This window comes from Geotrypetes seraphini, chromosome 16, assembly GCF_902459505.1.
Source record: "Geotrypetes seraphini chromosome 16, aGeoSer1.1, whole genome shotgun sequence".
NCBI classification, from domain to species: domain Eukaryota; kingdom Metazoa; phylum Chordata; class Amphibia; order Gymnophiona; family Dermophiidae; genus Geotrypetes; species Geotrypetes seraphini.
The window spans coordinates 3346899-3369716 of record NC_047099.1 but is presented as its reverse complement, the minus strand read 5'-3'; the positions used below and the strand labels follow the sequence as shown (position 1 = coordinate 3369716).

Sequence of the window (22818 nt, the reverse complement as noted above, 5' to 3'; positions counted from 1 at the left end):
TGACAGCACAGGTGACTGAGAGCTCTAAGACAGCAAAAGTGTTGTTGGGGTCACAGATATTATATGTAAGTCCTCCGTTGGGAAATTATCTTAGTTAAGAAGAATTGGAAATAAAAACAAAAGAAGTAGGAGAGGCACCAATAAATGAAGCATAAACATGAAGAGAAGGAGCTGGTCACAGCATAAATGATGAACTACAAAATGTTTAGTAGGTTCACAGGAGGAATTGTTTGGATAACGACACGTTGCAGTTGGATTGGTGACTAAAGCAACACTGCCAAGAGAATTTTCAATTGCATTGATGCTGTCTGACTTTTGCTACAGTAAAAAAACAATTCTATCAATACAAAGAGAAGACCCAAGTTTAACCCAAAACACTTGCCGGGTCATCTGATAAATTCCTCCAGTGATTCTACTATACATATTTTGATTAATTTTTCTGCTGCAGAAACTAAAGCACAGAGTTGTCAGGTTTATTTTTTTGTATAATGACAGGTTTCTGCACATTTTAAGTTTGTTTTTGCTTTAGCAGACAAGATTATTTTCTATTTTTATGCACTGTTTTTTTTTTGTATTGTCTATTTTTTCTTAAAGCATTTTTTATTTCTTGATTCCTCAAGCTATAAATGATGGGGTTTAATGTTGGAATAAGAGCTGTGTACAGTAAAGAGAAAAATTTGTCCAGGGCAGGTGAATACATGGAGGATGGTCTTACGTAGATACAGAGAATAGTCACATAGAACAGTGCAACGGAGGTGAGGTGGGAGGCGCAGGTGGAGAAGGCCTTGGTTCTACCTTCAGTGCCCTGGATCCTCCAGATAGAAGAAATGATGAAGAAATATGAACTCAGAATCAATATGAAGGGGATGAATGCTACAAACATTCCTTCAACTAATACCGAAATCTCCAGTGTATGAGTGTCACTACAGGAAAGTTTCATCAGTGCTGAAGGGTCACAAAAGAAATGATTGATCTCAGATTTACAATAAAATAATTGAGATAACATTTTTGTTACAGGAATCACAACAAGAGGGGTAGGAATCCAGGAGCTGGCAGCCAGCCAGATGCAGATGCTTTTCTTCATGATAAGTGAGTAGCGCAGGGGATTGCAGATTGCCACATAACGATCATACGCCATGGCAGTAAGCAGGTATAATTCTGTGCCTGTCAAAGACATGAAGATGCAAACTTGGATTATGCATGCATGAAAAGAAATGATTTTATTCTGCATGAAGAAGTTGCCCAGCATTTTGGGCAGGGTAACAGAGGGGCAACAGATGTCCAGGATGGACAGGTTGCTGAGGAAGAAGTACATGGGCTTGTGGAGGTGAGGGTCAGCACACATCAACATCAGAAACACAAAGTTCCCCAATACGGAGATCAGGTAGATCAGGAGAATCATCCCACAGATGAGACCCTGAAACTGAGGATGGTCGGAGAATCCCAGAAGAATGAATCCTGTCACTGATGTCTGATTTTTTTCTCCCATTCAATCAAGGATTTTGACCTCTTGACCTTCAACATAGAAAGAGATAGAAGTTACAGTTGAACTGCTAGAATTGAGCCCTGGTATAGCTTCTTAAGACCGCATTATCCAGGTGCCCTGAAACGCCAGCTATCAAGTACAATCCAATTTTATACTCGTACAATCTCTTCTAGTCTGTGGCAGTCCACATTACTCTTGTATATTGATTACAGGAAAGAAGGCTAACCATAAAACCATTAATAAACACGTTAACATCTAAATTATGTTATAAGAAATCTCTAGAATAAAAAAGAAGTCTTCAATTGTTTATGAAAATATACTGTGTTTCTGGTCTCTTTTCTGATGGTAGAGAGATTTTCAGCATTTTATTGTCTAATAAAATATTTGTTGGTGAAAATTAAAGGCTCCTTTTAGTAAATGTCTTGGGCCAATGAGGTAAATGTTCCAATTCTCTTAGAACTATGAGCATCGGAGCATGTACTTCATTGGCCCACGCTAAAAACCTCTAGTGCTATTTCGTAAAACCCAGTGCAAATCTTTAAAGGCTGAGGATAATGGGCCTGATATTCAAAACAGTTTTAATGAGCAGGAACTATGGCTTCCAATATCTCTTGAACAATTCGACACCATTGATTGTTCCCAGTGCCACCAAGTCATGCTCTTCTGGTTGAAAGGGTAACTGTAAACCTAAAAGTAAGACCAGAAAATTCAGGTTCCTTCAGTTTCAAAGCAAAAAAGGAATAAAGTATCCACAGGTTTCAAGTTTCAAGTTTAATAATGATTTGATTTATCGCTTAATCCAAATTCTAAGCGATTAACATATTGATAAAATTACAATGTAAGGGGAATAATACAATAAATAAGACTGACAAAATTATTAACAAATTTGATAAGACAAGAAACATAAGGGAGGAGATGGGAAAGAATTACAATATATTTAAAAGATAAAGAGACAAATAAGGAGGGCACATAAGGAAAGGGGGAAAGAAAAAAAAATATATAAAAAATATAAAACCCCTTTTTTTTTTTCTTCTTTTTCTTTTAAATTTAAATTTACTTCAATAAAAGTTTGGAAAGAAAAAATGATATCGATTCAAAGACAAAATGATTAATTTATAAAGGCATCTTTAAAGAGAAAACTCTTCAGTTTACCTTTAAATTATATTGGTTTCTTCCCTTAAATGACTAGGGAGAGAATTCCAGGTTTGGGGAGCTGTAACTGAAAAAATTAACTGTCGTCGGGTATTTATAATTTTAAGGGAAGGAATCGTTAGTAGATGTTGTTCAGCGGATCTTAATGTTCTATTGGCGGTGTATGGGATCAATAACTTGTAAATAAAAGCTGGGGTTTTAAAGAGAAGAGATTTAAATGTAAGCAGACATAGTTTATATGTTACCCGATGTGTAACTGGAAGCCAATGGGCTTCCCTAAGAAGCGGTGTTACGTGGTCGAACTTCTTTGCTTTAAAAATGAGTTTAATGGACGTATTTTGAATGATCTGTAGACGTTTGATTTCCTTTTACCTGCTTTTTCTTTATCTAGTTTTCAAAGGAAAATTGCACATGCATGTTTTTTTCTCCCCTAACAAAGACACAGTCCCTGGAACATTATAAGGTGAGATTAACAACTCCCAATAACCTGTTCAGTGAGTGAGTGAATGAGCTGAAATTTCACAGGCTTGAGAACGGGTGTCTTTGGATGTACTGACAGGAAAATTCACCAGAGTGTGGATAAAAAGTCAGGTCATTATAGCTTGTGATTTCACTGAGAAGAAGATATTAAATGACTAAAGTTCTAAGATTTTCATTTTTCAGAAGCAGCCAGATCCCACAAAATTTCAATATATCTACTCCACTTACACTACCACTAGATTTAGAACTCTCTACATCATTGGTTTAATATATCTTCTACTGTTAGGTTTTTTCTTTTTCCATAACCAAATATCACCACTTTCCCAACCAAAACTAATAATGTCTGATACAATAGCCAAATACAATATTCCATCCTTTTGGGGTCATCGTCCCATAAAACATAAACCAAATAACCCTTCCTATTCTTCTCTTATAAACATACCCGCTACATTTGTACCCAATAGCATAGGAACATTCAATGCCAACAGATTTAGCTTTGGCCTCATTAATGCCAGATCTATCAAAAATAAATATCACTTAATTAAAGACGAAATCGAAAATAACAAACTTCATGCTTTATTCATCACAGAAACTTGGCTTGCTGATGGAGAAGAAGCCTACCTATCATACTGCTGTCCTCCAAACTTTAACTTTATATATAACCATCGCCACAACCGTAAGGGCGGAGGCTTAGCCGTCATCTTTAAAAATAACTTTCCAAGTTTATTAGATAAATCTCCGAAATCAGCTTCAATTGAATATCTTCAATTAAAATGTAACTTTAATAGCCAAATTAACGTTCTTTTACTATATGTACCACCACCTTTAAGTTCAAACAAACTTTCATTACTTCAAGACACATTATTCGATTTTTCATCTGCTTCAGTTATTCCTTTCATCCTTGGTGACCTAAATATTCATTTTGACGACCCCTCCAACCCTAATACACAAGATTTACTTAATGTTCTGACTCCTCTTAACATTCACCCACAAATAACAGTTCCTACACATATAGCTAACCATACCTTAGACATGATTTTTGTACCATTCTCACAAAAGTCTAACTTTTCTGACCTGTTGGTCTCTCCCATTCCTTGGTCTGATCACTAATTTTAATTTGCCTAAAACTACTCACACAGATATTCCACTCAAAACTAAAACTATTACCTATAGAGAATTCAAAAACTTGGAAGACAAAGACATAACTTCCTTCCTTGACCAAGATATTTTAACCACTCTTTCAGATTCTATCACAAGTCAAGTATCAGCCTGGAACTCATCACTCACACTTCTTTTAGATACAATATCACCATTGATCTCAAAAACCATTTCCATTCGTAAGACCAATAATCCTTGGTATAGCGCAGAGTTACAATTGATCAAACAGCAATTACGTTCATTAGAAAGAAAATGGCGACTTAATAAGACACCAGACAATCTACAAAAATATAGGGAAACAGTTTCAACATACAAAACCAAAATCAATCTGGCAAAGAAATCTTACTTCTCTAAAAAAATTGAAAAAGCAAAAAATTCCTCTGTTCTCTATAACATTCTAAAATCAATGGACCCCACAAACAAATTACAAACCTCTTTGCACATATCCTCTCTTAAAGCCCAAGAACTAGCTGACGCTTTCAACCTTAAGATAAATAATATTCGTAATTCTTTTACACAAAGTACATCTACCACTATTTCTAACTCAGATCAATCAAATTTCATACCGACAGCTAAATGTTCAAATTTTAAAATCCCTTCACTACAAGACATTGAATCCCTCTTTTCCCAAGTTAACATAAAAAGTTCTCGATCGGAATTAATCCCACCTTTCTATTTGAAAAAATACTTTCTACATTTTGGCCCTTTTATTTTGTCCATCATTCAAAACAGTTTACTTACCTCTACAGTTCCACCCCAATGGAAGTTTGCTTCAATCATCCCTATTGTTAAAAACCACAAAATCAACATCAATGAACTATCCAACTATCGTCCGATTGCTAATATACCATTTTTGGCCAAACTTACAGAAAAATTAATATTTAACCAGCTTTCCGATTTTTTTGAAAAAACAAACGCACTACATCCACATCAAACTGGATTTAGAAAATTTCATAGCACCGAATACTCTTTAATAGGTTTAACCTCTAACATCCAGTACTATCTAGACCATCATAAATCTGTAATCCTTTTTTCCTTAGATATTTCAGCCGCCTTTGACACCATCGATCATGACTTGCTCCTAAACAGACTAGAAGAAAAAGGAATAAACGGGAAAGTCTTAGATTGGCCATTAAGTTAATTTCAAAGGCATCAAAGTACGATCATGTTACCCCTCTGTTAAAAGACGCCCACTGGTTACCAATTTCACATAGGATAACTTATAAAATAGCTCTTTTAACATTTAAAACCATGCAAACTAATTCTCCAGCTTTCATCGATAGATTATTGATCCCTTATGACCCACCAAGATCTTTGAGATCCATAACCCAATCTAACCTTAATATCCCTTCATTGAAGATGATTGGCACACGTCGTACTACCATTTTTTCGGTAACAGCCCCAACGATTTGGAATTCTCTTCCGTTGTATTTAAAAATGGAAAATAATCTAACATCATTCAAAAGCAAATTAAAATGCTTCCTATTTAAAGATGCTTTTAACTGAAGTTTTACTTTATCTTAAACTTAATTTTAACTGACGTCTTAATTTTAATCTCTTTTTTACTTTTTTAAATTAATTTCCCTGCCCTTTTGTTCTTTCCATTAATGTCTCTTCCATTTACTATAACTATTGTATTTCTCCCCTCTTTACCTTGTGTGTCTTTTGTTCGTTCGTCCACAACAACTTTGTATGTATTATAGTTCGTCTGTAGTTTTCCTTTTTTTTCTTTAAAAAAAGTATATATTAATTGTAATATTGTTTGTCTAAAGGAAAAATTTTTTTTACTCTGTACAACGCTTTGTAGAATCGATAAGGCGTTTAATCAAATAATTAAATAAACAATAAACAATAAATCTTATCTTAATAACCGTACTTCATCCGTTAGATTTAATAATGAAGATTCTACTACTTTTACCTCAACATTCGGAATCCCACAAGGATCTATTTTATCTCCATTATTATTTAATATTTTTCTATCTCCATTATTAGAAATTTGTCAGGCTATAGGTTTTATTCCATTCTCTTATGCGGATGATATCCAACTAATCCATCCTTTAGATCTCGAAAGTGGCGCAGACATCGCCTCCATAAACCAAAAACTAGAACAAATACATAATTGGTTGAATTTAAATAAATTAGCACTAAATATTAATAAGACTAAATCTATTCTATTTAACTGGAAAAAAGACATTTCTCTTACAAAACCGTTTCTTCTCAATAGCATACCTATCAGTATGGAACCCTCAATTAAAATTCTCGGGGTAATACTTGATGATAACTTATCCTATCACGAACACGTTTCTTCTATCGTTAAAAATTGTTTTTTCAAACTACGTCAGATAAGAGCTATCGCTAAATTTCTTAATTCTTCCTCCTTAAAGATTCTAATCCATTCATTCATCATTGCAAAAATTGATTATTGTAATGCCCTATTTTTAAATATCACCCAAAAAGAAAAAAGGAGACTCCAAATTGTCCAAAATACGGCTATAAAACTTATCTATAACGCCAAAAAATTTGATCACGTATCCCCATTGTTGATAGACGCACACTGGTTACCAATTAACCATAGGATTTTGTACAAACTGATGTTCTTAATCTTTAAGACCCTAACATTTAGTGAGCCGCAATTCATATCTAAATCGCTAATCCCATACAAACCCCAACGATCTTTACGTTCATCCGATTTAAATTTATTATCTGTCCCTTCTTTAAAAATCATCGGAACGAGAAGAGCAGATATGTTCACTGTTGCAGGTCCACAATGGTGGAACTCCCTTCCCCAGTACATGATATTTCAGCTTTTAAAAATTTTTTAAAAACTCATTTGTTTAAGGATGCTTATGACCTTTAAAAATTCTAAAATTATCTATTCTTTTAATTAATATTCACAAAGTGTGCCTTAGAATTGTTTACCCTACCTTTTGTTTTTCCCTTTTTTTTCTTTACCCTTATTGTAACTTTACCTCCTTTCCTTTTTCTTTCATGTTAGTTATTATTGGAATTTTATGTTACTATGTTTAAAGTTTCTTTATTATATTATGTACATCGCCTAGAAATTCGAAATAGGCGATTCATCAAGAGCGAAATAAACTTGAAACTTGAAACTTGATCCCTGCTTCAGATCCAGAAATAACTGGGTGTTTTCTAGGAATCTCACATTCCTCGTTTTCAGCCATTTGATTTTATATATTATCAGTGTAATCAAGTATGGCTGTTCTGTAAACAATATAATGAGGCCTCTGACCTTGCAGAAGGCCCACCTTATCAGAATTGGTACAGCTAGAGCCCCTAAGGAGAGTTGCCTCATCCCTTATCCTCACTCTGCAGGTTTCACACCAGAGAGAAACATGAATCAGCCATGACAGGATGGTTTTGCTGTTTATAGGCCTCGGTTAGGCTAATGCAGATCTTATGCATGCAAGCAGATATACAGTAAAACCTTGGTTTGCGAGCATAATTTGTTCCAGAAGCATGCTTGTAATCCAAAGCACTCGTATGTCAAAGCAAATTTCCCCATAGGAAATAATGGAAACTCATATGTTTCGTTCCACAACCCAAAAACTTTCATACAAAATATTATATGAACTTGCATTACAAGACCTCGCTCGTGTAGAACAGTCATTACAATCTTGCACTGTCAGAGAGAGAAGAACCATCGCCTCATTTGTGGTGATGTGACGCGCATATACTGTATGTACTCGTATTGCAAGACCTCACTCGTTTAGAACAGTCACTACACCTTTTGGTGGAACTCTCTGAGCATGTATCACAAATTTGAATCTTATGCATATGAGAAAAATATGTTTTCTCGACTCTCCACAAACATGGTGCGAAATAAATCACCTTGGTCATTCTTAGATTCATTTGTTCATTCTAACCAGTAGACAATTCTGCCTCTCTATCTCTATCTATCTATCTCTCTCTTTTTCTTTTTCTCCCTCTTTCTTTCCCTCTCTCTTATTTCACTCTCCCTGCTTTTCTACCTTTCATATATCTTCTATTAGCAGTTACACATACCCTAGATTCTTTTTATTAATCTGGTTGTATGTAAATGATTGTAGATATGGACTTTTTCTACACCATTGTGTCTTATTCAGATTTTGTGTGTTTGAACTGCCTTCTGTAAATTTCTTATAATATTCAATAAAAACTAATGAACTAAAAAAAAAAAAAAAGTCACTACCCTCCTGCAGCGTCACAGAGAGAAGAACCTTTGGCTCAGTTGTGATGTGTGTATACTGTATGCACTTGTATTGAAAGACATTGCTTGTATATCAAGTTAAAATTTAATCAAGTTTTGCTTGTCTTGCAAAACGCTTGCAAACCAAGTTACTTGCAATCCAAGGTGTCAATGTCCAATAAATTCCTAACAGAGCAATAATCCTATCCGCCTTTCTCCATCATCTATGCCCAGTTCCTGACCCCTCTTCTTCTTACTGTCCCCAACTTGTCAAATATGCTGGTCATGTCCAGCCTTTTGATAACCCTGTAAATTGCATCAAACTTTGTGGTGTATCACTGTATATAATTAAAAGTTTATGTATAGGAGTTAGTTCCAGCAGCTCATGTAGCTCCACCTGAAGTCTTCCACTCTCTTCTAACAAATTCCTAATTCCAGCTGTGGAAGCCCAAATCCATAAGGAAATCTATGCCAGCAGAAAGCTATATCCCCCTCCCCCAGATGGAAATTTTCCTGACCAGACACAAGAAATAACTCAAGTGATGCTCAAAGATGTAAGAACATAAGAATAGCTTTACTGGGTCAGACCAAAGGTCCATCGAGCCCAATAGCCCGTTCTCACGGTGGTCAATTCAGGTCACTAGTACTTAAATATTCATCTACAATTCATCTTAGCATACAGAAAACATTAAACACTAAAATATAAATGAGCTCCTAGCTATGTGTCTGTTGTACAGTTTTAAAACAATTGAGTTAAAGGCCCTTAAGAAGAGATATTGCTCTATTGTGTGATACAGACGGCAGAAGAAAGTCAGCCAAATGAGCTGTAGCCTGATTGATTTTAAGCCCCTAAATATCACCATCAATTATAACACTTAAGAGGGAGCATTGTGTGTGGTTGAAAATACAGTATTGTTACACCTGACATTACATGAGATTTAGGGCTGTTCAGGAGTGCTGCAGAGACACACTTTAAGCCAGGCTTGTTCAACCTAAAGCCCACGGGCCAGAATCTGGCCCACAGAGTGCTTTTTTTCCTGGCCCTCTCAAGCTTGGCAATTCCTTTGATACTTAAAGTGGGATTCCTGCTTTCCTTCTGTGACTCAGATCTCTGTAAGCTGAAGCCAAGTAGTGCCATAAGATAGGGCTGGTCTTGCGGCTTGAAGTATCTCGAGACCTGAAACCTTGAGACCAGTTCAATCTTGCAGAGAGAGAGCTGTGTCACAGTGGGGAGGCAGGAATCCCACTGTTTCTTCTGCGACTGAACCTATACGAGGGGAAAGAAACTGGGGTGGGGAATGCATGAGATGAGAGAGATAAAGAGACAGGCTGGAGAGACAATGCATCGTTATATTTTGTCACTCTTTGACAAAATATAGGTGACAAAACACGATAGTGCATGTTTTGTCACTCCAAATGTTACAAAATATAAAATGTGGCCTCCAATAGAAAAAGAGGCAAGAGAGACCATCCCTGTACCCCTATTCCTCATCTAAAAGACTGTGCAAATCATGAGTAGGATGGTGATAAATTTACTTACAGAACCGTAGACCTTGGGCGTCCTTACAGCCTCTTTGGTCCAGACAGACATCGAGCAGGGAAGAATTTATAAAGCAGAGTCTGCAGACCGAGAGTCCTATTTATCCTAAATCTTCAGCACAATCTTTTGACCTTAGGGAGATCACTAATTAGGAGCAGGATTTCCCTCTCCGATGTGTTAATATGAAAGTTAAGTTACTAGTGCAAAAGTTTTATTAAATCACTTCCATTTTCTCATTATAGAGACATCTCAAACTTTTCCCAAAGACCTGCATCAAAAACTCTTGTCTTTGCTTTCACTATTCTTCATGAAGCACTGAATGTGTCTTCTCCCCTCCACCCTTCAGTCTTCAAGGTCATTGGTCAAAGTTTAATGATGGAACTGTGAAAAGTGACTCACAAACAAACCCTGGACTTTATAAGATTCTTGCTGGACATTTTCATGTTTAAAAAGCGTACAGTGGACACTAGCTTTAGTTACTTTTGGTAGCAAAAATAGTTTTTAACTTCCGTTAGTTATATGCCCCTGAAGAAGCTACACAAGGGATACAGATGCTAGGATTAAGCATTAGATTTCCCCAAGACATCTCAGTCAGAAAGCTGTGAACAACTGGTCCCCAGCCGTCATTTGTTTGTAATCGGCCAGCCTAGTCGGTGTTGCAGGGTTTTTGTTTGTGAATCGCTGCCTGCCATCATTTTAATGCTGTTCCCCCTCATTTGCATGCGCAGATCGGAGGATGATCGGGACACAGATTAGGGAATCAGGTCAGAGGGAAATCAGGTCGCAAAGGGTTCTCAAACCGATCGGTACACGATTGGTTTGCTTAGTGAATCTAGCCCTAAGTGGGAAGGGGTTGCATCCTATAAAGATACCCTCAGTAAATATCAAAGTCTCTAGATTATGAGTGTCACTGCAGGAAAGTTTCATAAGTGCTGTGAGTCACAATAGAAAATGTTAATCTCATTAGATTCATAGTAAGTCAGCCATTAACAGAAGGTACCATGCAAGGAACCAGCAGCCCGAAGGATGCAAATGCATTTATTTAGGATGAGGGAGTTGCTTAAAGGGTTGCAGATTGCTACATAGTGATCAAATGCTATGGTGCTGAACAGGAAAAATCCTGTACAATGGACGAAGCCAGCACTTGGACGTCCATTTTTTCATGGGTTTTAGAATAGGCTCCGTGAGAAACGGATGTCCACATGTGCCATACCGACCCCATAGGTCCTTTCTAAAATCTGCCTCTAAATCTGTCAGCTTTTCAGTGTTTATGTTTCTTTCCTGGAAAGCTTTCTGTTATTATAAATCCATCAGACTCGCTCTCTTACAATGTTTCTCATGAGGTTGTATAACTGATCGAGCCACTTTGCTCTTTGTCCATAGTTATTTATTTAGTTATGGGGTTTTTACTATGTCCTTCTGTAGGATCATCAGGTCTTTTCTCTCCCTGTATTTCTTGATCATACTTCATTTAGGGGTAATTTCAATAATCTATGGTAAAAGGTGGCTTTAATGCACCCTTCCATGGGTCTTCCTTGAGTGCTAAAGTCATTTTTACTGCAGTCGTCAAAATGGCTGATTTTAAAAATTATCACGTGAGCTCTTTCCATTCCCTTTTTGTAGTTAGAAAGGACTCATGCAGTATTCCTCCTTGAACTGGTTTTCAAAGAAATGCCCACTAACAACTATGTCACACTTCCTTAAAAAATGTAGAAAATATTTTTAACTCATGGTTAGCATATATAGATTTGGAAGTTAGTGCAGGAAACCTGAAAGCATCCCTCGATATTCCATATTTAGTTGCATTAAGCTCATGTTAGTATGCATCTCAGCTTAGTCAAAAGTCCCTTAAATAGTCAGTTAAGAAGAATTGGAAATACAAATTGAAGAAAGTTATTTAGCAAAAGAAGCAGGAGAGGCACCAAGAGACGAAACATAGACATGAAGAAAAGAAGCTGATGACAGCATAAATGATGAACCACAAAATGTTTAGTAGGGTCCTAGGAGGAATAGTTTGGGTAACGTGACACGTTGCAGTTGGATTGGTGACTCCAGCAACACCGCCAAGAGGATTTTCACTTGGATTGATGCTGTCTGACTTTTGCTACAGTAAAAACAAATGTAGCAATACATAGGAAAGAATCAGGCTGAAGCCAAAATAGTTGACTCCATTGGCGTAGTAAGGGGCAGGGGGTGCATGGGGGTGGATTGCACAGGGCGCAGAGTCGGTGGGGGGAGGGCAGTGGCAGCTCTCTGCCTTGCACTGTCACACTTGCGCTATCCCTCCCCTCCCCACCCATACATATGTATTATCTTCGCTTGCATGAGCACCTTCTGCCTGTTGTTCGCACCAGCCTGGTTCCCCTCTGAATCACTTCCGGGTCAGAAAGTGATGTGAGAGGGGAATTCAATGCTGGTGAGAGAAGCTGCCGTACCCAAGCATGCTGGCAAAGATTTAGAGGTACGGGAGGGGGGAGTGAGAGCACAAGTGTGGCATGGCGGGCAGAAGGAGTGGGGGAATGGAGAGCAGGGCGTGTGGGGGGGACCACTCCTCCAGCCACCTCCTACCATTAATACACCACTGGTTGACTCATCTGATAAATTTCTCTTGTGATTCTACTATAATGTACATATTTTGATGAATTTTTGTTCTGAGGAAACAAAATCAGAGTTGTCAGCTTTATTTTTTGTATAATGACAGGTTTCTAGAGATTTTAAGATTGTTTTTGCTTTAGCAGACAAGTTTCTTTTCTATTTTTATACACTGTTTTTATTGTATTGTCTATTTTTTCTTAAAGCATTTTTTATTTCTCGATTTCTCAAGCTATAAATGATGGGGTTTAATGTTGGAATCAGAGCTGTGTACAATAAGGAGAAGAACTTGTCTAGGGCTGGTGAATACATGGAGGTCGGTCTCATGTAGATACAGAGAATAGTTACATAGAACAGTACAACGGAGGTGAGGTGGGAGGCGCAGGTGGAGAAGGCCTTGGTTCTACCTTCAGTGCCCTGGATCCTCCGGATAGAAGAAATGATGAAGATATATGAACTCAGAATCAACATGAAGGGGATAAATGCTACAAACATTCCTTCAAAAACTATCCAGACTTCCAGTGTGTGAGTATCACTACAGGAAAGTTTCATCAGTGCTGAAGGGTCACAGAAGAAATGATTGATCTCATTAGATCTGCAATACAATAGCTGAGATATCATTTTTGTTACAGGAAACACAGCAAGAGAGCTACTAATCCAGGAATAGGCAGCCAGCAAGATACAGATGCTTTTCTTCATGATCAGTGAGTAGCGTAGGGGGTTGCAGATTGCCACATAACGATCATACGCCATGGCAGTAAGCAGGTATAATTCTGTACCTGAGAAACACAGGAAGAAGTAAACTTGGATCATACATGAATGAAAGGAAATGAATTTATTCTGCATGATGAAGTTGCCCAGCATTTTGGGGAGGGTGACAGAGGGGCAGCAGATGTCCAGGATGGACAGGTTGCTGAGGAAGAAGTACATGGGCTTGTGGAGGTGAGGGTCAGCACACATCAACATCAAAAACACAAAGTTCCCCAATATGGAGATCAGGTAGATCAGGAGAATCGTCCCACAGATAAGACCCTGCAACCGAGGATGGTCAGAGAATCCCAGGAGAATGAATCCTGTCACTGATGTCTGATTTCCCTCTCCCATTCAATCAGGGCTTTTGACCTGTTGACCTTCAACAGAGAAAGAGATGGACATTACAATTGTACTCTCTTTAGGTTTTAAAACACTCGTAAATGTTTGTTTTCAGACAACCCTAATCACTGAAAGATATTTCCTTTTTCTTGAAATTAACCACACATAAAATGATGGAAACCTCTTGGGTCTGAATGTCAAGAGAAGGGTCCTAGACCACCGGTACAAAGCCTGCCAGATATAGGTTCTTAAGACTGCATGATCCATAAGCCCAGAATTGGCAGCTTTCAAGTACAATCCAATAAATTACTCTTACGGGCTCTTCTATTCTGTGGCAGTCCAGATTACTCTTCTGTGTAGATTACAGGAAAGAAGGCTAACCATAAAAGCATTAATATATAGAGGTGTATTTTCAAGTCTTGTAGACACACAAAGTTCCATAGCTTACAAAAATGAGCCCCAGTACATCTAAATTATGTTTTAAGAAATATCTGAAATAGAAAAAGCTTTCAACTAGAAATACTGTGTTTCCAGTCTCTCTACTGATAGTGCAGGTTTCCAACATTTTGTTGCCTAATAACAAAATCTTTGTTGGAGAAAATTGAATCTTTCAAGACTGTCGACAGTGGATCTGATATTCGAATCCCTTTAAGTGACCAGAAGAGCTCCTGGCCAATTAAAACACATGTGCTTCTCAGTATCTCCTCTAACCTCTCATGCCAAAAATGGCTCTCTTGTAGGCAGTTTGGGAGAGCTGGGGATGGAATTAGGGCATTATGGAAACTTAGCCATTCTACTAACCAGCTGAGCAACTGTATTAAGTTAGAACAGAAAAACGGTCATGCTAATTGTATGTGACAAAGTCAACCAGACACTAGATTGAATATCTGGTTAACTTCTAGGTTCTGGCCAATGTGTTCCCTTCCAACACTCACACACAAGAGACCTAAAATAATCCCCCCTCCCACACACCAAACTCCCTCAGAAGAAGCCCCCTGCCATTTCCATTAAAAGAAGCCCACCCCTTGTGATTCCTCCCTCTCAAGCCCCTTCAAAGTTTAAAAGCCCTGACTGGGTCCACCTGAACTCTCTAGGCCTACCTGGATATGTCCTGGTGGTCCAGTGGCATTGAAGGATTAGGGACAATAGAAGAGTTCATTTGGAGATAAATGAACTGCTCAAACTAATTATTAAGTCCAAATCTCTGGACTTATGAATCCAAAGAGCACCCAACTGGTATTCACCAAAACCAGTGAGAAAGTGTTCAGTAAAAACCTCTGCCAAAATGTACCTGGGCCAGTAGGAAAATGATATTCTTCCATCCACCAAACTGACCAGATAGAATGAGTGACTTGGGGGATGCTCATCGATGTACTTCAAAGTCCAGGATTTTCACAGCGTACAGAAAAACTAAATAATGAAAGTAACACAAATCCTACCAGTCTCTCTGAGTAAAAGGCTCCACAGAAGAGTTATTGCTATAGAGGCACACAGGCAGTGGAAAGAAGTCGACCAACGGGGATCCATTTTATGCCCTGAATATTATCAATTATGATACAAAAGAGGGTGGGGTAAAGGTTTATCTCTCCCCCCTCCCCTCACCTAAAAGATGGTCTGCTATCTATGCTGGGAGATGTTGTATTGTAACACCTGATAACCAAATGAGATAAACTCAGTGCTAAGCCATTCTTGTATTCATGCAGGAGGGAGAGACCATTCCTCACTCAACAGACCCTCCAAATCATGCATGAGGGAGAGACCATTCCTCACTCAACAGACCTTCCAAATCATGCATGAGGGAGAGACCATTCCTCACTCAACAGACCCTCCAAATCATGCATGAGGGAGAGACCATTCCTCACTCAACAGACCCTCCAAATCATGCATGAGGGAGAGACCATTCCTCACTCAACAGACCCTCCAAATCATGCATGAGGGAGAGACCATTCCTCACTCAACAGACCCTCCAAATCATGAGCAGGATGGTGATAAATTTACTTACGGACTATAGAACTGGCAATCCTTGCATCCTCACCGGTCCAGAGAAAGATATTGGGCAGGGGAGGTGTTATAAATCAGTTTATGAAGACCAAGAGACTGTAGTGCTGGAAGTTTACAGAGCACGCTGGCTTCACCTTCCTATTTATCCTAATTCTTCAGCACAACTGCCTGTCCTTAGGGAGATCACTGATTAGCAAAAATGTTTTCCTTATGTCTTCGGTTACAGTGAAAGTTAAGCAGCTAGTGTAAGAGTTTTACATCTCAAAACTTTCCCAGGATCGTTCATGAAGCACAAAATGTAGCTTCTCTGCCCCCCACTCTCCTTCTAGGTCATTGGTCAGTTTTTAATGATGCGAACTGTCTGCATAGTTTATGAAAGTCCAATACAAATGAGAGGGAAGGATCTGCCACAAATCAAATACAAAACCCAAAACTCATTTCCTTTGAAATAGAAGTAAATCAGTCCAAATAACATGAAATCCGGTTGATTAATATCAATGTCCCAACGTGATCATGTTTCACCCATAGGCTGCGTCAGAAGTAGTAAGTATAACATAAAAGAATAAAAAGAAAGTCTTTAATACGATGATGTTATTTGGACTAATTTACATCTTTTATTTTAGACTGATCTGCTGTTTTGGTTTTGAGTTTCTGAAACTCTCCAGCATTGAGTTTGGGTAGAGTTCCTGAGGAAGAACAGGCCATGATTGACTCCTACAAATGCTGGGAGCAATATTTCACTTTAGTACTGGAGCGTCCTGGTTAGTGCAGTGGACTGGGGAACTGGATTCAATTCCCACTGCAGCTCCTTGTGATTCTGGACAACTCACTTAACCCTCCATTCCCCAGTTACAAAAAACTTAAAATTGTGAGTCCAGTGGTGTGGTAAAGAGGGGCAGGGATAGACTGCCCCTGCTGCTATCTGAGGAGGAGGTGCGGGCACCGCTCCTCTCCACCCCCAGCATATCTAAATGTTCGCTGGCTACTTGCCGCTCATCCTGGCATCGGCTCCCTTCTGGTCTCTTCTGGTTGTGGGACCAGGAAGTTTCTAAGTTTATTCAGCTCTTGATATAGCGTCTATCAAGGGATATCTCGATGGTTGACAATACTAATAAATTTAAAATTAGGGGATAGGCTAAACTGAGGAACTTACTGAAACAAAAGGTGGGGTTCCCTGAATGGAAAAATTTGAATAATAAATATAGATTTGAGTTCTTATGCTTTCAGGTGGACTTCCTGAGACATCAGGCCACACAGTGGTATAAATTGATAGCTGGATTTATAAACAAGAAACCAAAAACTGGGCTTAGGGACATTTGAAGTATTGAGATTAAGCACCAAATTTCTGCATCTCAATGGTCATCTGTTTAAGGGGCTGTTAAAAGTCTTGCTGTCTCCTCAAGCTACTTTTTTAAAATTTAAAAATAATTCCAGAAACTGCTGGATTTTGGAAACCACGTCTGGGCATCTGGAGAGTCCTCTAAAAAGAGGACATGTCCAGGTTTTCTTGGACGTCTGGTAACCCTAGATATTCAGCCCTTAAGCAGCCAGGTTCAGTGCATAAATGGGATCGTTGAATATTGACTTAAGTGACTATCAGGTCCATTGAAAAAGGTGCACTTTCTGGAATGCACATTCTGAATGCTGAGTCACCCATCCTATTCCTATGGGCGACTCAGCATTTAGCCACAGCATACCTTTGTAAAAGTCCACCTATGTATTAGCTGGCTTAAAAATAACGATATTCAAAGCTGAAGCTTGCACAGGTCCCAGCTTTGAATATCTGGGTATAACTCAGTCAGAGCAAAAGGCTCATTGCTGACGACTGAATATTGGACCCACAGTAAATAGAAAAGTACAAAGAAATGCACCAGTTCATTTGATATTTTCATTGCACCAGTTTGAAAGCATGTCCCCTGCCAATAGTGACAACAGATTTCTTTAAACTTTATTGTACTGTTTATAACATTTTTATGATTCATTTTTCATCCGCTTCTGAGAGGCGATGTTATATTTTCCAAAAACATAGGGAAAGAAATCTGAGAAGCCTTTTTCTTCTTGTGCTTTTGCAAGAAGTTAAAGTTTGGAATGAATGACCAGCCCAGTTTAATATTTTTTCCCAAGTACAGAATATTTAGAAATTCCACATGTGCAGCATTGGATGGTTGATATCAGTGATGGCTGGTTCTCAATTAATTATGTAAAAGAAATGTCTAAGTGCAGCGGCAAAATGTCCATTCTCGAAAAGTATATCCCAAATTTTTTTTGTTTTTCGAAATCGTCTCTCTTTATACCACATTCTCGGCCAAAATTTAAGACTGACATGGAATATACCTGTCAGATTGCTTGTTCTATTTATTATGCAGTAGAAGTTTCTACCACAGCCCAGGGCACTGTTCCGACGCTCAGAGCATTTTTCCCCCTTTTACAAAACTGTAGCTGTTAACACCACGTAAAAGGAGGGGGTTAGCGCTCCAGGCCGTGGTAGAAACCTCTACCACAGCTTAGCAAAAGGCAGGTAAGATATAAATGTCCTTTTCTGTACATTGCTTGAATTTTGCATGTGTTGCAGCCCATGTTAGGGCAAAATGTGGTCCACATCAGGTATTTTAAAGGCAGGATTTTTAAAATATATTTTGAAATAAAGGATCAATGCCATATATTGGACCTGGATCTTTTTGGGTTCGTGTCTGCTCTGTTGCTCTTTCGGGACTCCTGTTATAATAAATGTGCCAGATCTCTTTCAGTTTGTCATTTTTTTTTCTAGAATGCTTTCTGTTAAGATAAATATTTGTTTTTATGTTATGTTATTTCAGAAGGTTTTCTTTTATAATATCGAACAAGAGCACAAAAGCAAAGCTAGTTTTGTTTTATTGGTTTTCTGAGATTTCTACCTCAGCCCAGGGCGCAAATGCTCTGACGTTCAAAGGAATTCTATGGGTGTCGGAGCATTTTGCACTTCGAGGCTTAGTAGAAGAGGAGGGTTGTGTTCCCGGGGTGAGTTTTTCTCTTAACCATTGAAATTATTTTGTAGTTCATATCTTTCTTTTGTATGTTATTTGAATTGAGAACCACTTTGACTTTTATTTGAAAGGAAGTACATCAAATTTTAAATAAACAATCCAAAATTTTCTGTAACAATATTACTCATTATTGTATAAATGATTTATCAAGCTGTTAGAGGTTTTTAGCTTGGGCAAGCAAGAGCATTGGAGCATTTACCACACCAGCTCGCAATAAAAAACCTTTAGCACAACTTGAAAAAAGAGGCCCTAAGCCTGGCTCCTTTTTCCATGTTTTTCTATTAGCTATGTCCTTCTGTAGGATCATCAACTATTCTTTATTTTCTCCTGCATTAATTATTCTTTATTTCAGTAATCGGTCAGTTAAGTAGAATTAGGAATACAAAATAAACTGGAAGAAAGGATTCACAGAATTGTCAGGGTTATAGTCTACATCAGTGGTCTCAAACTCAAACCCTTTGCAGGGCCACATTTTGGATTTGTAGGTACTTGGAGGGCCTCAGAAAAAAATAGTTAATGTCTTATTAAAGAAATGACAATTCTGCATGAGGTAGAACTCTATAGTTTATAAATCTTTGTTTTTGGCTAAGTCTTAATAATAATATTGTAATTTATAGCTAAAGAGACATATGATCAAGAAAGTGTTTCATTTTACTTTTGTGATTATGATAAACATACTGAGGGCCTCAAAATAGTACCTGGAGGGCTGCATGTGGCCCCTGGGCCGCGAGTTTGAGACCACTGGTCTACATACATAACCTTGTTTAGTTCAATGCGGTTCACAGCTTTAAGAATCTGAGACAATCTCAAGAATTACACAAGGTGATAGATTATTACGCCCTAATCATGTATTACATAAATTTATCAAATGAATAGATTTTCCAAGAGTTTCCTGAAATGTTTATACGATACAGCGTTAACTATTAACTGACTAAATACCTATCAAAATTTTTTTAATATCAACATTCCTTAACAGATAATTTGTAGTAAGACTGATAAAAAGGAGTAACATGACAAGTTTCTGGGGATATATAGACTGATTTTAACTTTAGCAGACATGCTTCATATTTTTACCACTGTTCTTGATTTTGTGTTTCATTTTTCTTAAAGCACTTTTTATGTCTCGGTTCCTCAGGGTATAAATGATAGGGTTTAATGTTGGAATCATAGCAGTATACAGTAAGGAGAAGAGTTTGTCCTGGCCTGGTGAATATACTGAGGATGGTCTCATGTACATACCCATAACAGTCACATAAAAGAGTACAACTGAGGTAAGGTGGGAGGCACAGGTGGAGAAGGCCTTGGTTCTCCCTTCAGAGCTACGGATGCTCAAGATGGCAGAAATGATGAAGACGTATGAAGATAGGGTTAGCAGGAAGGGGATGAATCCTACAAAGATTCCCTCGACAAGTATCACATTTTCCACTCTATGTGTATCACTGCAGGAAAGTTTCATCAGTGCGGAAGGATCACAGAAGAAATGATTAATCTCATTAGATCTGCAGTAATTTAACTGAGATATCATATATGGCACAGGGAGCACCCCAAAAAAACTAATGACCCAGGAACTGGCAGCCAGCAGTATACAGACGATCTTCTTCATGATGAGAGAGTAACGTAAAGGGTTGCAGATTGCCACATAACGATCGTATGCCATGGCACTAAGAAGGAAAAGTTCTGTTCCTGTGAAATAAATAAATAAGTAGACTTGGGTCATACATGCATGGAAAGAAATGGAGTTGTTCTGGGAGAGGTAGCTATCCAGCATTTTCAGGAGGGTGAGAGAGGTGGAACAGATGTCCAGGATGGACAGGTTGCTGAGGAAGAAGTACATGGGCTTGTGGAGTTGAGGGTCAGCACACATCAACATCAGAAACACAAAGTTCCCCAGTATGGAGATCAGGTAGATCAGAAGAACCGTCCCACAGATGAGACTCTGCAGCAGGGGGTGGTCAGAGAATCCCAGAAGAATGAATTCTGTCACTGATGTCTGATTCTTTCCTCGCATTGGGTCATGGCTCTTCACCTGATGACCTATAAGCAGAGTAAGAAATGAAAGTTGCAAATATACTGCTCTTTCTTGCCTTCAAACATATTTTTGTGATTCAGGAGATTTAATCATTGAATGTTTTTCCTGGAGACATTCAAGATATGAAACAGTGCAAACTGAATGCTTAGTTTTGAATTTAATCCTCAGACAAACAAGTAGAGCCAGAGCCAGGGATTAGAAGTGGTATTCTGGAATACATTGAGTTACGTAAAGAGCCAGCCACATTCAGGGAGGGCAGTAGATGTCTGGGATGGGGTCTGAGGAGTTCTGCCAGAGGGAGAGGACACTGTAAGGTAGTTGGAAATTTAGAAGCGAGAGAGAGTGGCAGTAGATTGGGAAACATGTTTTCTCTGTCAGGAATTTATGGCAATGTCACTTCATGGTGTATCAGAAAATATCTGTGTCATGGCATCTTTTGTGGTGAGGGGGGGGGGGTGGTAAGCTGCCATCTCTAAGTGTTTGGTCCATGAAGCAATCTTTCAACCTCAATTCTAGTATACTTTTGGCTGAAAGTTACCTGAAATTTAGCTCTAGAGAATGGTTTACTGAACATCGACTCAAAAGTGACCCCAAATGAGATACATTCAGAGATGGCTGAGGTTCACAACTGAGGCACATAGAGGGATAGATTCTATATAACGTTAAAAAAAATGGGTGCTGAAAGAAAAACCACTGTGCATTTTTCTATAAACTGCACTTACATTTAGACATGGTTTATATGGTAGCATCACGCCTGCGAACCACGCTTAAATTTAGGCCCATCCATTTGCATCAACTCACAGCTTGAAGCACCTGAGTAAAAGTGTCGCGTGTGAAGCTCAGCCTGATCAATTTTATACCTAAAATTATTAAGAGACTGAGAATAGTCCAGAATGCTGCAGTTCAACTTATTTATGGTCTTGCGAAATCGGATCATGTAAACCCCTATTATAAAAAACGACATTGGTTGCCTGTAGAGGCAAAAGCTATTTTCACATTTACTTGCCTCTGCTTTGAAACTGTAAAAGGTTCATGTCCGATTTCTCTATGGCATCGTTTTACATTTCCAGGCATAACCTGCACATGTAGTGCTTATTTGATTACTTTCCCATCCTTCAAGGGTTGTATTTACAAAAGATTTCTCGATAGAACATTATCATTCCAGGCTGGCAAATGGAATGAGTGTTTAACCAAATTCATTCCAAATGTATTTTCTTATCAAACTTTTAGAAAGTCAATTAAAACTTACCTTTTTGATAAATTTTTCTGAGTCCATTTCGATCTTGATGTATCTTGAAAAACTCTAAGCTAAATTTGATTAATCTCAATCTGCTGATGTAATTCTAGAGGCTTTTAGTAATTTTGCTATCTGTATATAGTACATTCTGTTCTATAAATTGTTCTGTAAATCACATTGAACTATTTGTGGTATTGCAGTATAGAAAAATAAAGTTATTATTATTATCATCAATTAGAACACAAAGGAGGGTGAGGTACAGGTTCATCGTTTCCTTCCCTCTCCCAATTAAGAATTGGTCCACTGTTCCCTTGCTAGATATTACATAAGGTTCAGGGCTGTCCTAAAGAGACCCATTGTGTGCTAAGCTCGCTCTAATATCTATGCATGAGCAAAAACAGAAAGTGCCCTTCTAGGCCAGTTCCTCACCCGATAGACTTACAAATAATGAGCAGGATGCTGACAAATTACTTACAGCAGCTGTAGAACCGGCAGCCTCTACATCCTCACTGATTCAGAGACGGGAAAGGGGGATTTTATGAAGCAGAGTCCAGAGCACCTGAAGGTTACAGAGCGCTCTTACTTCCCTTCCCTATTTATCTAAACTTTCAGCACAAATGCCTGACCTTAGGGAGATCACCGATTAGTAGAAAAGTTTCCCTCTCTATTCCCTCATTCTTGTCTCACAAAGTTAATCTGTTAGTGTAAAAGTTTTGCCAGAGTTTTACAGATGCTGTTCTATGCAACTCATCTTATGCCCCTCAGGTTTTAGAGAAACCTGAGGTCTCCTTTAACATTAGGCATCTAGACCAGTGTTCTTGAACCCTCAACTGGAGACACAG

General features: G+C 38.3%; 3 protein-coding genes across 3 annotated transcripts; all 3 read right to left on the bottom strand.

The window, feature by feature from the left end:
* Positions 1-586: 586 nt before the first annotated feature.
* LOC117350341 (olfactory receptor-like protein OLF1) lies at positions 587-1147 on the bottom strand (the record flags this gene model as incomplete). The annotated part of the gene is made up of 1 exon (XM_033924601.1): positions 587-1147. A coding segment is annotated over exon 1 (552 nt), but the record flags the coding sequence as incomplete, so codon positions are not given.
* An 11425-nt stretch (positions 1148-12572) lies between these two features.
* LOC117350340 (olfactory receptor-like protein OLF1) lies at positions 12573-13347 on the bottom strand. Its single transcript, XM_033924600.1, has 2 exons — positions 12802-13347; positions 12573-12653 (listed from the first exon to the last, which is right to left on the bottom strand). Exons 1-2 carry the CDS (start codon positions 13345-13347, stop codon positions 12573-12575), a joined length of 627 nt encoding a protein of 208 aa, XP_033780491.1.
* Positions 13348-19758: 6411 nt separating this feature from the next.
* On the bottom strand, positions 19759-20718 carry LOC117350339 (olfactory receptor 5V1-like). Its single transcript, XM_033924599.1, has one exon. The coding sequence runs from the start codon at positions 20716-20718 to the stop codon at positions 19759-19761; it is 960 nt and encodes a 319-aa protein (XP_033780490.1).
* Between the last annotated feature and the right edge of the window lie 2100 nt (positions 20719-22818).